Below are 17,097 nucleotides of genomic sequence, written 5' to 3'. Positions count from 1 at the left end.
TAGCTTGGCCAGATGTGTTGCGATTGCTTTCGTAAGGACTAAGTTGGAACGCCTCTGATAAGTATTATTCCTTCAACCCTTCAAACCAGAACCCAGCAGAATAACATTGCTATTATAAGGCAGAAATAGGTGCAGCCTTCGTAGTCGAACTACAAAGGTTTCTGCTACCTTCAAAATTTGGATTGGAATCACACCTGGAGTTGGATACCATATAGACATACAGCATTACTACTTAAAGTCTAATTTAGAAATTCTCTTACATCGCTTTTTTTATATATTCCTATTGCGGTCGGCCACAGATGCGCCGCTAACCCCGTGGACTAAGCTGAAATGCCTCGGAAAAGTATGTCTCCCTTACCACACTCTTCAAACCACAACACAGCAGCTCTTAACACTGCTGTTATGAGGCAGAAATAGGTGTGGCGGTGGTGCGGCCTGATTCGAACCACATAGGGTGGTAGAACTTCAAAAATCATCTGAATCAGTGAATCTATAAATTTTGTAAACGATGATAGCCTTATCATTATTCATTAAATGTTTTATTTTGATGTTGTTATAGCTTAACTCTTATACGCTACTGGTGAGACAGTACCCAAAATCCTTTGTGCTGAACAAACTTTTTATCTTCTCTAGTTCCTCCAAAGCTAGTTGGAAAATGATCTTGCGTTTCAGTTGCTTCAGTAATTGTTTGTTCCATTTCAAATTAACTCGCCTATTAAGTATTGAATTTTACTGGAATGAAGTACGGCTTTGTTTCATTTCTGCTTTGTTTCAAAATTTCCAAAATGTTAATTAAAATTCGCTAAACTTTATTATAATAGATATTAGAATGAAGAGGGCTTGTGCAAATCTATACGATCTAGAAAGTTGGGTAAGATTGGGCGCTGTCAGCAGTTGGATGGGTGACCACTAGTGGCCAAATTTCATACTCGCTTTTATCTCGGAGAGCCCATTAACGTTAACTTTTTTTTATTTGATGACACTCGTTAAACTTTGAAAATGTCTTCATTTGAAAATATCAGAAAAGATTTTGTCGCTAACCCGTACTTGTCTCTTCTAAATTGTGTGGCCTTCCCCTTTTGTCCATAAAAGCTAAAAGACCAATGTCCTGCAGTGGGACATGAAAAGAGATATAATACATATCATAACGTTAATAAAATAAACATAAAAGCATAAGCATTACCTTTCCTCGATATAGTGAAACCAATTTTATAATTTCGACGCAAAGCTTTTCCGACACATGACCCGGCTGAGTTTATTTTACACAAAAGTATAGTAGTGTGCGTGCATAGCCTTTACGCACACAAAAACAACCGACAAACATGCTCGCGGGTACATCCACCAATTTAACGATGGAAATCAATACATGCGAGTGAAAACTGTCAAAACTGATATGACCTCTATATTAAAATATGGATCTCCCACTCTCAATCCAATTATGGCAGGCCTGTTATTTCGAAATCACTTTTTTACGAAGTTGATGTAGTAAATGGATGCAGAGCATCTTCTGGGATATGCTCGCTGACACCTATTTGTATATCTGTAGTCGATAACCCATTATTTTCTCAATACTGGGCACAGGTTTCTTGATTAAGCCCCTCTTGGTTTAGACTTTAGACATATTCCACGAAGCTGCCCAAACGCGGCTTAATAGAATTCACACAAATTTGAGAAAGTTTTTAGGAACTTTGGCGTGCACATTCACTAACGATGCTTTCGTTCATCATTTTAGCAAGTGATAATTCCTTTATAACACTTACAAATTTTGAAAATGAGAGCCCGTGATTCAAACCTCGGTCGGACCCCCAGATTAAAGCCAAATTACAAAACTATTCTAAATATACTAATGCCACGTCTGCAAGCTTCACACTTGACGCAAACTCCAAATGGTTTTATTTTAAAAGGAACTCATGTTCATAGAATAACAAAGAAATAACTCCGGCGGCACCAGCGCCACACCTATTTCTGCCTCATAACGGCAGTGTTAAGCGCTGCTGTGTTCTGGTTTAAAGGGTGTAGGGAGACATACTTTTTCGAGACGTTCCAGCTTAGTCCTCAGTGTAGCGACGCATCTTTGGCCGACCTCAAGTAAGAATATGTAAACCTATCTGGGGTTGATTACAGATGTCCATGAGCGGCAGTAGCCACTTACCATCAGGTGGACTGCATGCTTGTCTACTCCTCCTATATTATATAAAAAAAACAATAAAGGGTCAGAAAGCGAAAAATGAATTCAATTACAATAGTTTTAAAGATTAAACCTCCTACTCTTGTCTCAGCTGGACTAATCAATATATTAGGATAGGTCAAGGACGAGGGGTGAATTGGACGTGACCGTAGTGAATTTTTGGGGTCGCGAAATAAACAATTCTCTCGTTTCGCTAAAAACGAAATATTTCGTCTTCCTATACTTGTAATATAAAGGTACTTGTGTATAGCATGATTGTTTATGTTAATATATTATCTTTTGTTGCAGTAAACCAACATGTCAGAACATGTTTGAAGATGGTAGAACCCTTTGTGGTTCGACTCCGGCGGCACCACCGCCACACCTATTTCTATCTAATAACAGCAGTGTTAAGCGCTGCTGTGTTCCGGTTTGAAGGGTGTGGTAAGGGAGACAGACTTTTCCGAGGCGTTCCAGCTTAGTCCTCATGGGTAGCGGCACATCTGTGACCGACCTCAGGTAGGAATATCTAATCCTATCTGGGGTTGATTACAGATGTCCATGGGCGGCAGTAGCCATTTACCATCAGGTGGACTGCATGCTCGTCTGCTACTCTTATATTATAAAAAAAAAATGTCCACATGATTGTAAGTGGCTTCTGTCCACGGGTATATGTAATAAACCAATCTACTTTTAACCGACTTCAAAAAGGTGGTGCTTTTTTTATGTATGTACACGAATTACTCCGCCGTTAGTGGACCGATCTTAATAATTCTTTTTTGTGTAATCAATCAAGATGATCAAGAGAATTAACATCATATCTGGGCTCTAGTCTATATAGTGTATAGGACTCTGGTCCTATTTGATGTCGGCCACTGATGCATTGTTACCCTTAAGGACTAAAACCGTTGCCGCGGTTGACCTGTTAAAATAAATAGGACGTTAGTAAAATTAATTCTCTGTAAACTGCGCATAATATTAAGTACATTATAAGGATTTTTCAGACTTAATATAAATTTTAGATAGAAATAAAGTAATCGATTACCAATAAGCACATAACTGCGATAAGACAGGTATAACACCGGAATTCTAGCCACGGACTTCCAGTTAGACAGTTATTTTTATTATTTTTGTTTATAATATTGAATTAGCAGACGAGCATGCAGTCCACCTGATGGTAAGTGGCCACTGCCGCCCATAGACATCTGTACCTAACCAACCCCAGATAGTATTAGATATTCCTACTTGTAATATCTACTTTCTAGTTATATACCTGTCAATAAATATCGCATAACTCCGAAATCGAAGCTGACACTTCCAGTTACACCGAATTTCAGGCCTCTATAACACCACCTTTCTAGTTAAAACCTGTCAATAATTCTGTCTGCCTGCCTTTCATCACGTCTTCCACGAAGATCTATTATGGTTGAGGTTGCGTGATCGGTCAAATGGTTTCAAGCAATTTTCTTGACCTGCCTGAACTGAATTATTTGGGGTGTAAAGGTTAGTTTCTATTTAATTCAATATACCTCATTTAAGACATTTACGTGACCTATACTTATTTATTCTTCTCTTCTTTATTATTCACAAGTAGATCGAGCAGGTGGTTGGCCACAGATGCGTCGTTGGAACACCTTGGTTAAATATGTCTCCATACACCGCTTTGAAAGGTGTGGTAAGAGAGCCATACTTTTCCGAGGCGTTCCAGCTTAGTCCTCAGGGGTAGCGGCGCATCTGTGGCCGACCTCAGGTAGCAATGTACCTAATCTTAACTGTGGTTGATTACAGATGTCCATAGGCGGCAGTGCCCACTCGCCATCAGATGGACTGCATGCTCGTCTGCTACTATTATAAAAAACATCCTTCAATGCGGAACAACAGCGATTAAAACTGCTGTCATTAGGCAAACATAGATGTGGCAGTGCTGGCTTCGGAGTCGAACTACAAAGGATTCTACTTCTTTTAAACTGTGATAGATACTATGATAATAAATGTTTATTATAGTATCAAGACGTAATTAACTATGGTAGAAATAAGTGTTATAGTACGCTACAGTCCCACTTCCCAAGGAGACCTGAAGAGACTTTGTGTTAGTAGAGACAGCGCCAGACTCAAATACTCAGTACTAGAGACTTAAGACTAAATCTTCGGTTCTGTGTTCTCTCTGATTATCCCTTTGACGTTTACATGCTCGCTAAGATCTTACCGAAGTACTTACTAAAGCTATATTCTCTAATACCAACACAAAGGATTTTAGAGAGGTTCACAATAAATCTACTTATACGAGTATTTTTCACAACGTTTATTCATTTTCATCATAATATTCATCATAATATAAAAGTGACAAACAAGCGTGCAGACCAGATGGTAAGTGACCACTGCCGGTCCGTATACTTTAGATTCCAAAGGTGGTAGAACCTTTTGTGGTTTGACTAAGGCGGCACCACCGCCACACCTATTTCTACCCAATAACAGCAGTGTTAAGCGCTGCTGTGTTCCGTTTTGAAGGGTGTGGTAAGGGAGACATACTTTTCCGAGGCGTTCCAGCTTAGTCCTCAGGGGTAATGCTGCATGCTCGTCTGCTACTCCTATAGACATAAATAAGGAAGACCTCTTCCACACCCTTCAAACCATAAAACAGTACTTAATACTGCTGTTACGAGTATAAGAAACGACAAAGGAGTGGACCACCTGCAATTGTTTCTTTTGTTGTTCATTGTTTGTACTCGTACCAACTTCTTTGTAAGATTCTTTGTAAAAACTATTGTGTTACAAATATGTGTTAAAGTTTTACAGATTTATATGTTTAGCAGTAAAGTAAACAGTATAAAACTGAAGGAAAGTTGTGTAAAAAATGGGTGATGAATGAAAATTTACTTTTTAAAAATAAGTAAGTATATTTTTCTCATATTCATATTTTCTTACATATTACAGTAATAGATACAAACATTAAACTAACATACTTAAAAAGATTATCATATGATAATGGTATGTAATTAAACGGAACAAAGGCTTTTTAAGTACCTATCATACAAAATACCTCTTTGTTTGTGAAGACTAAGGATAGTAATCAAAGGTAGTATTAGCAGTAGCAATCATTGTTTCTTAAACCGACGAGAGCAATATCGTCTCGTACCTAAATGAGCAATTCACGACTGACCGCTCATCTGCGCCTTAGACGGCTACAGAACCGACTTAGGTCCGGATTATGACATACACGACCACTATCTCTGTAGTACATAACGCTATATACCCGCCCGACAGCCCGTTTCCCGGCTACATAAACCTCCGTATTGATTTTTACAATTTACGCACATACCTATTAGTTTGCAAACGAGCGACCGTGCAACAATGAAATTGAATCCGTTTTATTTGCATTCACGGTGTCCTCTTTGTTACAATTAAGTGTGCAAATTGGAGGTATTGTTGTTATTGTTTCTACTGTTTACACGAGTCTAAGCGACATCATTACTCCTTGCCGGCACCTTGAGAAGGAATTCACCTGAACCCGGCAGATGCGCCGCAGCTGTCGACCCGGCCGGTCCTCTCCCCCCGCCCCGCCGGCTCGCGCAATCGCGGCTAACAGTTTTATTTTCCCGAATAAACTTTATCAAACAAAGCGTGCGTGCCCCGCGCCCTGCATCTGCTCGCCCAGCTGTTCCGCCTGCAGCTGCCCGCCCCGTCCCACTCGCACGCAGGCGCACACCGCCCCGAAGAGCGAGACCGATAGCGGCCGGTGTAATCGCATCGAGACCCTTCAATTCCCTGTGTACAGCCCATTCGCAGTCTGAATCTCGAGCTCGGCGGTAACGGAACCGTAGTCAGCATGACAACCAAACGTAAGCGCGAACGTGAAAATGATACCGAACTTAAAGTTAAGCGGCAACGCCACCGCAAGCGTTCCAGGAGCGAACCGGTGCTGCTCCACGATCCGATTCACGCTGAAAAACGTCAAGTTTTGAAACGCCTCTTCGGCCGCAACTGCAATTCTACGTTCGAAACGGAGGCCTCGACTTCAGCTCCGGAGGTCTCCAGCGAGAGGGTGGAACCCGAGACTTTCACCGATCCGGAGAACATTAAACACGAGAAACCTCCGGCTTCAGAGAAGCCCTGCGACGAGGAAGAACACTTCGGTCCCGAGTTTCAAGACTTCTATTTCGAGATAGAGTATGAGAACCAGGACCCTCTGCTCGATTCCGTACCCGTGGACTTGGACCCGGAGCAGCTTGGATTTCTGGTGTGCGCTCAAGAAACCCTTCGCTTCCTCAACGGCCGTGGTCTCCCGTTCGAGCATCCAGTGTTCACCCGGCTGCGCTCCCGCCTGCTCCGCGGGATAGACGAGCTGGCAGTCGCCTGAGTATTGCTCGGCCCAGAGCCCGTTAGAGCAAAATAAATGTGATCCCCTCTTTCGAACTCTTCTAGTTAATGTTTTAAATTCAGTGTACGTCTGTGGCTCCTATCTCCGATATATTTCCGACTTCCTAACACGGGCTCTGGTTAGTTCTTAAGTGTTTTGTGCGAAGGGCCATTTTCGTAAACGCGAAGCAACAGGTGGCTCTTCTGTGCATCTAGTCACATAATCTAGTCAATGTTTACGATATATATGTTAAAAAAATGTTTTATCGGTGTATCAATATAAATGTATCCAAATTAAAACCTTCCTGAGTACGATTGTATTATTTTCCCACCCTTTAGAACGTAATTCTGATAATGTTCCACTTATAAATGTTTACGATTATAAATGTTTATGTATGAATTATATCTTTAGCTGTGCGCTTACCAATGTATTATTTATGCGGAATCAATATATGATCTTTAATAAATGTGATTAAAAATAATTATTTTGTTTTTATTTGTGTTAAAAGCCTTGCAGCGACATGCGCATTGCGGTGCAATTTGCAACTGTCGTAACAACCTGTAATTCGAAATAACACACATTTTACCTTACACCATAGATTAATAAAGATACTTCGCCGCCTTTGAAATTGAATGAAGCCACAAACGGCTTATTAGTAAGTTCTTTTTTTGAATTCTTGACAAATAAAAACATTTTTAGAGGAAATTTACGAATAAATAACTAATACTGCGTAATTTACATAATAAATAAATAATAATTTCAAATATTTTAGGGAAGTTTTAGGACGGAGACGTGGCATAACATTTTTACGCAACTATTTCAATTCTTAAAACTGGGTAGGTACATTTTCTTGCTAGGAGTGAGTAGTCTTTACTAATCTATGCCTTACACAGGTAATGTTTGGCAACAAAGAAACACAGACAAAAATAATATACCAATTTATTTCGTTACATATTCAGAAATTGGATACAACTATACACATTACATGAAATATGCCACATTTCAAATACTTGCTTATAATGCTCGCATAGCCAATACAATTTTAACTCATAAATTTTTCACACATGATATTATGAACACATCACATACCAAATTAAAAAAGACTAGAAGCTTTGATACAACAAAACTTTCATACAAGAGAAAGATTATTATTCAAATAACTTAGAATCATGGATCATGTAATTTGAATTCCTTCTTGAAAGCTTTGAAAGCCTTAATACAATTAACAAAATTGTAAGCAACCAAAGTTAACAGTCAATTAAATACAATTCATGAATATATAGCTATAGATACTCAATATTTGTAAGTTAATTTCGTTATAGGGCTTATAAAAACTACTTCTCGTATGATTATGTCTAACATTAAATATAAATCGTTTGAGGTCTACTGTGGCGGAAGATAAAACAAAGAGCATTCATTCATTCAAGCTTTAATAGAACGGCTAAAAGAGCATTTGGTTTTAATACAATACATTGATCTTTATACATCATTCTCATTTAAACATAATTGTTCATTGCAAAATCTTTGGTATAATATAAATAAAATGCAATGACAAATATTATTACATTGTAGCAAAATAATTAATTATACAAATCGATAAAACAATCTAAATTATCTTTGGTAAGCTTATTGCATAATAATTACTTCATATTTACACATATGAGTATTAATATCTTAAACCAATATAATTTCCAACTCGACACGTACTTTATACGTTAACAACACATTTTGATTTTCAAATTAGAATTCTACTAAGTAATCATTATTAACTCATTATTTTCCTACGGGTCATGGACGCCCATGGAGTTCAGGTCATAATCCACCACGTGCTCATTGGTTGACTTACATACATACTAATAATATTTCATTGCCCTTTCAAACAAGTTTTCACGACGAAGAAGAGATATTGTGTATAACTCATAATTTCGAAAAAACAGGGGTGCTTTAAGGTGTTTGAACTATGTATGAGACTAACATCAGCATCGCGTACCTTCCAGTAAATAAACGCATATTCCTAAATATATGGCAATCAATAAAATAAAAAAAATCTAAAATACATCTATAAATAAAATAATCGACTATTACGCTATTTAAAATATGCTATCAAGATATCAGCTAATAATTGAATTTAGTACTTTTCCTTGCCACGCCGGTTTAACCCGCGTGCATGTCTCGTCCGCATGAATTAACCCGTTGCAGTTTCACCGCGTCTTGCGTGCGTGTAGCTTACTTTAAATCGCGGTGTAAGAGTCAGATGAACGTATCTACAAAAAAATCAAAAATCGTTTTTTTTCCACAAATCAGTTCATAATGTAGTCCTTCAACGTTATTGCAAAACGACGTAACGTTACATTCAACCTGTGAGGTTCCAAAAAGACTAAATAACATAAGAACCATTTTCGCTTGATCCAGAATAACGTATAAGTACCGTTAAGTAAATTAGTTTTAATTATCATGTTATCTGTTAGACCTATAAGGACTTTTGCAAAAAATACGTTTTTAATCCTAGAATATTGTTTGTTCACAATATCATAATTATGAACCATTTCAACGTAAACGCTCTGACGTTGCGATTTTCACACTATTTTTGCTCTCCTGTAAAATTGACAAAATGTAGATACGTTCATCTGACTCTTACACCGCAAAATGCTTGAGACGATAAGATGCGGGAGGCATGCATGCGGTTGAGAACCGCGCGCGGACACAAACCCGCGTCATAGGAAAAAGTCTTATTCGAATTGAGTATTGATCTACTATAACTACACCTTATCAAGGAAAATAAATTCTACTATCTTAGTTTTTGTCAATCTGTTTTAGAGTAGCGAATGTTTCTTCCCCTGTACGCGTATTCAAGGAGTATTTTCTTCATTTCCTCTGACGTAAGACTCTGCTCACCGGTACTTTCGAAGAATTTTGACAAAGCTTTATGGAACTCGTGTGCCGAGATCGTCTGAGGCTTAGCGAGAACTTCTCCTTTCGGTGCCATCGCTGGTAGGTCTGGTATCATTCTAGAAAGATGAAGAGGTTATTTAATGATTGACCTACTAATAAATACATGTTCGACATCTTATGTAACATTTATTACATTAATTAAACCTTATCGTATCAAGGAAACATATTTTAATTGAAGTTGAGTGCGGATGATAGGAATAGGTTAGCATTTTTTTTAATCTTAAATTAGGTAGAGCCAGATATTATATCACATGATACCGATAGAAGATGGTAGAGCTCTTTGTGGTTCAACTCCGCAGACACCACTGTCACACCTATTTCTGTCCAATAACAGCAGTTATAAGCGCTGTTGCGTTTCGGCTTGAAGGGTTTGGTTGAATGGTTACCTGGGGTTTGTTACTGATGGCAATGGGCGCAATAACCATTTACCATGAGGTGGACTGTACACTCATTCGCTTTCATTATCAAAACATATACAACTCAGACGCAAAATATTCCTAATTAATTTCTAGCTACTTTCTGCACTAGTCAACTTAGTAGCAAAGTAAACGAGGAAACCCTTACGATGATGACATTAAAACTTAACCTGGTAGAGTCAAGTTTTCTGAAAATTAATTTCATAGCGTGCACAAAATGTTTAACCAAATGTACTTGACAGTCACATTAAGTTAATTGCAAAGCTAGCCTAGCCTTCCTACACGGCTGTGCTCTCTATTCCGTTTTATGTGTTGATTATACTATAAATTACATTTTTGATACTATACTTCTTATGGGGCGTTTAGAGAAACTGTTGAGTAATTTGCAAAGCGACAGATAAAAATCGACGCCATAAAGTTGCCTTTTAAATATTGCAAGTTTTGCAGTAACAAATATTTTTAGGTATATGATACGATAATGTAACAAACCCCAGGTAACCATTCAACCAAACCCTTCAAGCTGAAACGCAACAGCGCTTATGACTGGTGTTATTGGGCAGAAATAGGTGGGACAGTGGTGTTTGCGGAGTTGAACCACAAAGAGCTCTAACATCCTATATCGGTATCATGTGATACGATACGTTTCATTACGTTACGTTATGTGTCGTGTCATATTATAATTTTGAAGCAATTGTTTTGTAATCATTTTTATTAGTTTCACTCTTGTTATATTTTTAAGCATAAGTTCTTATGTGCGTACATAAATACACACTATTTTAATTACAGTTTATTTTCTGACACTTTTGAAAGTATAAATTGTAAATGTGATTCAAGAAGAAGCAAGAAACGAGCATGCAGCAGCGCTTAACGTGTTTTTTTGAATCACAGTAGCGCTTAACCCTGCTACTTAGGTAGAAATAGGTAACTACTACTTAGGTAGGACTGCTACTTAGGTAGGACTTGGAGTTCTACTACCTTCAAACTAATTACAGTAAAGTTACCGTTTCTCAAAACTCACACAATCTAAAATAGTAAATAGAAACCCACATTTTCCTTCAATTGATTGGCTGTTGAAAATTGCAAGACCCAGGTGGTTTAGGTCTTATAGATGGGACAGCGCCAGAAATGGTAGAACGATTACAGTGAGATTTTAACATATTAAGTTATACCTACATTTTGAACATACATATGTCGGAGGAAGAGTCAGAGTTATTTAATATAGCTTTAGCTATATTGTTACTTTAGTATTTTAGTAATGTTATTGGCACTTGATCAATCGAAGGGTAAATTGCTTTAAATTATAATTAACAGTCATTGTATAGCTTTCGTATTAGAATCAGAGCAGAGACTTAAAGCGGTCTCTAGTGGAGTCGAGGTATGTGGTGGCGCGGTGGGGAAACATTGATAAGAACTGATGTGAGTGATCGAGGTGGATCATTATTTTGTTGTGCTTTGGAGCGTGTAGTCACTACCTTGAACCTGCTGATCAAAAGCTTTGTTTGTAAAGTAATAGTAATAGTATAGTATAGTTATTTTGTGAATCCAAAGTTATAAATGTTAAGAACAATAAATACTGTGATTACTGTATTTGTGCCTGCATCTACCCTATGACAACGCCCACAAAACACATAGATTCTATCAATGATGTCGATGAAAGCCGTCCTTCTCCGACATCAGAAGTGGGATAAGTGGGATCTATATATATATATATATATATAGTCGACTTGGCGGAGGCACTGCCGCTGCCTACAGATATATATGTTTTTGTATTTCTTAATTATTCTTGTGATGGTATGTGTTATGATGTGTAAAAGAAATAAATTGAAGGGCAGCAGAGAGATAGTAGTATTTACATTGTTGATAACAAGAATGTTGTTGTTCAGCCCGCAGCTCTTCCACCGAAATGAGTATGAATATGATTATGATATTAATAAAGTATTTTTTATGAAAGTGCATATAATTCCGTAGCATTCAGTCTTCCTGATGGTACGTGGCCACTCACATTCATGGATATCTAATCAAAAACAACTAGGATGCTACCTAAAACCCACAGAAGCATAGCTACCGCTGAGAGCTAAGTTGAAATGAATCGTGTAAGTGTCTCTATCGTACCAGTTTGCAAACCAAAATACAGCAGTCCTCTAATATAAAACTTTATATCATCACTGCTCTGGTACTTTAGTTCGATTTAATGAAATCAGAATACTGACCTTTTATTGCAAAAAGCCTTTTTGTAATAGACGATACATTTTAATTTAATCTTAATCAATGTAGCATTCATAAATTACATAATTGCTTCTCCTAATTCCTTTAAACTAATACAATAATAATGTAATATGACAACGTTAATTTACAAAAAATAATGAGATATACAATTGAAATCAGTATTCAAGCCGAAAATTCATTAACTATTTACAAAGGAAAAGCAATGTTAATTAATTTCCTACGAATAAAAAAATAACAGATAATCAGATATTTATTTCATTGACAAAAAATAATGAGATATACACAAAATTAAAATCAGTATTCAAGCCGAAAATTCATTAACCATTCACAAAGGAAACGAAACGTTAATTAATTTCCTACCCGTAAACACTCAACAGGTTTTCAAGTAGTTATTTAACGAAATGTTCATTAATTTCCTACCCGTAAAAACTTAACATGTTTTCAAGTGGTTATTTAACGAAATGTTAATTAATTTCCTACCCGTAAACACTCAACAGGTTTTCAAGTAGTTATTTAACGAAATGTTCATTAATTTCCTACCCGTAAAAACTTAACATGTTTTCAAGTGGTTATTTAACGAAATGTTCATTAATTTCCTACCCGTAAAAACTTAACATGTTTTCAAGTGGTTATTTAACGAAATGTTAATTAATTTCCTACACGTAAAAACTCAACAGGTTTTCAAGTAGTTATTCAATGAAATGTTCATTAATTTCCTACCCGTAAAAATCAACAGTTCAGGTAATATTTATTTGTGTTTACAGTTCCGATGCGCAGGAAAGGAATAGATTGAAATTGATTTGCAGTCACTTCAAGGTACTGAAGTTATTGAGTTAGACGCAATTTTTCCCTTCCTTATTCTATAAAATACTATTTCAGTGCAAATGCAGGGAATTCACTCAACCGTTCGCAAGCATAAACTTAAGGCTTGAAACAGGTTAAGTTATAAAAAATAGTTGCGGATTTTATATTAAAATGTGGCACTCGAAATGCAGTTCACTTTTGTAGCAAAGTTGCAACATAATTAAAAACAATATTAAAATATTTAATGCAAAGTTAAAAAAGAAAATCAACCTACATATTAAATGAACTCAGAAAGTATTAGGACTACTATGTAACACGTAACATTTTAATTTTCGTTACATAATACATGTTATCTTATCACCATAAAAAACATCCAAAAACGGGTATATGGTTTAGGCCTGTTTAATAGGTATTTACAGACATTGAACGTATCAGACACGTGCCTTAGCAGACAAAATCTAATTTATCAATGCAATATTTTGCCAGGATAGTTCATATCTGACGGTCATGTTACTGTACATACTTTAATACATATCACAAATAACTGTTTTGTCTGCAACGGCACACGTTTGACACGCTCTATACACGTAAAAGACCCGTAAACACGACGTCACACACATTCTTAGAATTAAAATGAAATTAAATCGACGTTCAAAGCACATGACGCAAAGAAACCTGTTAAGGCAGACATCCTGCCACACGGAACCGCCCCAAAAAAGCAAGGTATAAAAAACAAAATCCCACCTTGTAGGCACCCTTCGGCTTTCTTGCAAACTTGCGATTACACCTTGTATATGAGAAATTCACTACACACTCGAGCTATTAATCGCTCAGGAACTGTCGACAAAATGCCAGAGAAAGACCGCTCGCAGTCATTAACGATCGCTTTTTTCAAATAGTATTATACTCTTCTACAATTTTCAAAGTAAGCTCTGTTCGTATACCTTAAAACTCAAATTGAAGTACACACATTGGGCTAGGGGTGCATCTGTTAGCCGGCTGTCCCTCTATTTGTGTGATTTACCCCAACATGTGGCGTGGCGGTAGCGGGGACGGTCGGAACTGACACGAATAAGGCCCGGAACAGGCTTACGATTTTTTGTCGTATTGTTATCGTAACATGTGTTAGTAGCTCCACGAAAATAACACGCGACATCGCTTGCGTTTTATTCAAATAGCGATATTTCAATACAACAAAATGTATGACATTCATTGTAAGGCAAACTGATTTAAATAATAAGCTTATTGTATGACAAAAATATTTACTGCAATCTTTCTTGTTAAGTAATCCGGGACACTTTAGCCATAACTAAATAACCTATTACTTAACTGACTTAAAAAAGTAAAGTAATTCTTCTGTCCTGTATTTTATATTTTTATATCGTTGTTCGTCAATTCCTCCGAACGTTATGATATTTTATTATAATGTAAGAGTATATACAGATAAAATTACATTCCTGTTATCGGCCACAGATGCACAGATGTACCCTGTGGACTAAGCTAGATTACTTCGGAAAAGTATGTCTTCCTTACCGCACCCTTCAAACCAGACCGCAGCAGCGGTTAAAACTGCTGTTATTAGGCAGACCGCAGAAATAGGCATGGCGATGGTGCCGCCGGAGTCGTACCACAGAGGTTTTATCACCTTCAAAATTTCATCAATAAATGCAGTCAAATTGCATTTGTTTATGAAATTTTGATTACGAAAAACGTTTGTGTGTAAACGCCTTATTTTGCGAGCATCGAAAATGAATGACATCGCATCCGATTTTACAATGATGGCGGCGACGTGCGCAAAAATTTGACGAGAAACAAGCGGGAATTGGAAATGAAATGCCCTTTTTAGCCGAGTTCACTCGACTACGGAATAACTGCGTTTAAAAACGTTCAAAGCTCACCACAACTCACAAGAGAAATAAGAGATGAAAGGCAGGTGTTTGATGTTCAGGATTATGTTTGATTTTAGATCTGATCGAATCGACACGGAATTTGGTTTGTCAATTTAACTTGTCAATATAACTACGTGTATTTTCACACAACTGCTGTAAACAATGATTTTCGAGCGCATGTACTACGTATTAATATTGATAAAAATGTTTTCATGTTATTTAACATAATTAAAAATAATTATCGTTACTTTGTCAAAGGAAACTTAATAAAATGTAAGAAAAATCTTTAAAATGTTATTCGCACACTTATTACAATATAAGATTTTATTAATTAATAATAATAAAAAATATATTTTATTAAATATTTTTTCATGAAAATATACATCGTATATTACAATACAAAGCGCCACTAGGCATTGTATAATCTAAATAATCAGTATCTTACAAATATGTATACATCCCAATATAACCTAAATCCAATATGTCTCAGCTATATCCGTGTTAATTGAAATGACGTCATTTAGGTCACATCACCTGGCTTCAGTAATTGCTTTACACTCCAAAGGGTTGTCTATTAGACCAGATAATTACATCCTGTGATTACGTCATACATCCGATCAAGGAATCTGAGATTAATCTTGAGTTAGCGCTAACATTATTACCATTAACATGACAATGTCACAACATGGCAATTCAGAACACATTACGATTGGAGAAAAGGGTAGGAAAGAGAGTTGTATTAATTTTTGAAGTACAAATATACAAGTTGCAATGCAAAATAAGCATTAGTGTGATGCAGAGATGTAGGTATAACTGTGAACAAAAGAACAATATTACATAATATAGCTTATAATCCTGTAAGGAAGACTGGAAGAGTCCATATTTAAATCCATTATTAAAATAAAAAAATAAAAGATACGGAGGAATGAATAAATAAATAATAGAAAATATGTACTTATAGATAAAAAAGTTATTTTTTAATAGCAAAGTTTTTCATTGTATCCACTTAATTGCAACTCCACTCACTAGATTATGCTCACGCTTATCTACTTCTATAACACAATCAGCTGTCATAAGATGACAGCTGATTGCATGACAGATGAATTGTTCAGAGGGAAACTTAACTAATAATGGAGTTGTTATAATTATAAATGTACCCGCAGTTGCTTGCGAAGCCCTCCAATTTGCAAGTATAAAGGACTGGTGGCATGAAACTTAGGTAAATGAATCTTCGGAGAAGGAGACGCCGAGGGCGTTGATAGCGCCCCCGGCATGGTGTCCCTGTAGTACCGGGACCAGGAAAGGGCTACGGTAACCCGTGCCTGTCGTAAGTGGGGCTTCCGGGGTTGCGGGCGGCAAGAGTGGGAGCTCAAACCGTCCAGAATATCGCTGTAATCACCAGGGGATGTGAGAGGAGCGTAAATTGCTCCCCCCAGGGTAGAGCCCGATAGAAGGGCATCGCGTTAGGAGGACTGCGGTTGTGTTCCGTTGGAGATCCCGGAGTTCTCCACCAACCGCTGAGGACGGCCACCGGGGGGGGTTTTAGTGCGGTAAAAATCCCACATAACCAGGCGTCACTCCCATGAGGTCGGGTACCTTTTGAAGGTTTCCCTCTCGTCAACAACAAAAAAAGGTATATGAATCTTACCAAACCCCCAGGGTTATTGGAGAATTTAGCCTAAAATATGTACCTATGCCTACAAGTTCAAATTAACCTTAATTACGTTAGTAAGCAGTGATAGCCTAATGGTTAAGAAACTCAGCCTCTCTAACGAATGGTCCACGGTTCAAATCCCATGCACGCACCCCTGAATTTTCAAAGTTATGTGCGTATTAGAAATTAATTATCACTTGCTTAAACGGTGAAGGAAAACATCACGAGGAAACCTTACACACCTGAAGGATTTATATAAAAAAAAATGTCAAAAGTATCTGAGGTCTACCAATACGCACTTGGCCAGCGCTGTGGACTATGGCCTAATCCTTCTCATCCTAAGAAGACACCCGTGCCCAGCAGTGGGACGATAATGTGTTGATCATGATAAAATGGTGAAATTAAATGACACAGAAGGAACTATGCATGTGATACTTTTTGTTGACTGGATCTCTGCAAGTGCACCTATAACCTTTATTGATTCTCCTTGAAAAACACTTCATTGAATGACAAATAAATAATTCTGTTGGTTGACTTGACACACATCCATAGCTTAGCTACCTAGCACATCTTAGGTAGAAAAGCACCCATTTACGGTAGAAATATTCTGGTAAAATCGAACATAAACGTAT

At 37.2% G+C, this 17,097-nt stretch overlaps 1 protein-coding gene across 1 annotated transcript; it reads left to right on the top strand.

The window, feature by feature from the left end:
- Nucleotides 1-5,844: 5,844 nt before the first annotated feature.
- On the top strand, nucleotides 5,845-7,005 carry LOC140753992 (uncharacterized). The gene has a single exon (XM_073088887.1). The coding sequence runs from the start codon at nucleotides 5,994-5,996 to the stop codon at nucleotides 6,522-6,524; it is 531 nt and encodes a 176-aa protein (XP_072944988.1). The 5' UTR covers nucleotides 5,845-5,993; the 3' UTR covers nucleotides 6,525-7,005.
- The last annotated feature ends 10,092 nt before the right edge of the window (nucleotides 7,006-17,097 follow it).

This window comes from Epargyreus clarus, unplaced genomic scaffold (genome assembly GCF_041222505.1).
Source record: "Epargyreus clarus isolate Ecla_fem2 unplaced genomic scaffold, WU_Ecla_fem_2.2 ptg000027l, whole genome shotgun sequence".
In the NCBI taxonomy this organism is placed as follows: Eukaryota; Metazoa; Arthropoda; class Insecta; order Lepidoptera; family Hesperiidae; genus Epargyreus; species Epargyreus clarus.
This window is presented reverse-complemented; position numbering and strand designations above follow the sequence as displayed.

Excerpts from the sequence above, each read along its gene's own strand:
- LOC140753992 (XM_073088887.1), top strand. The coding sequence starts at position 5,994 with ATGACAACCAAACGTAAGCGCGAACGTGAAAATGATACCGAACTTAAA.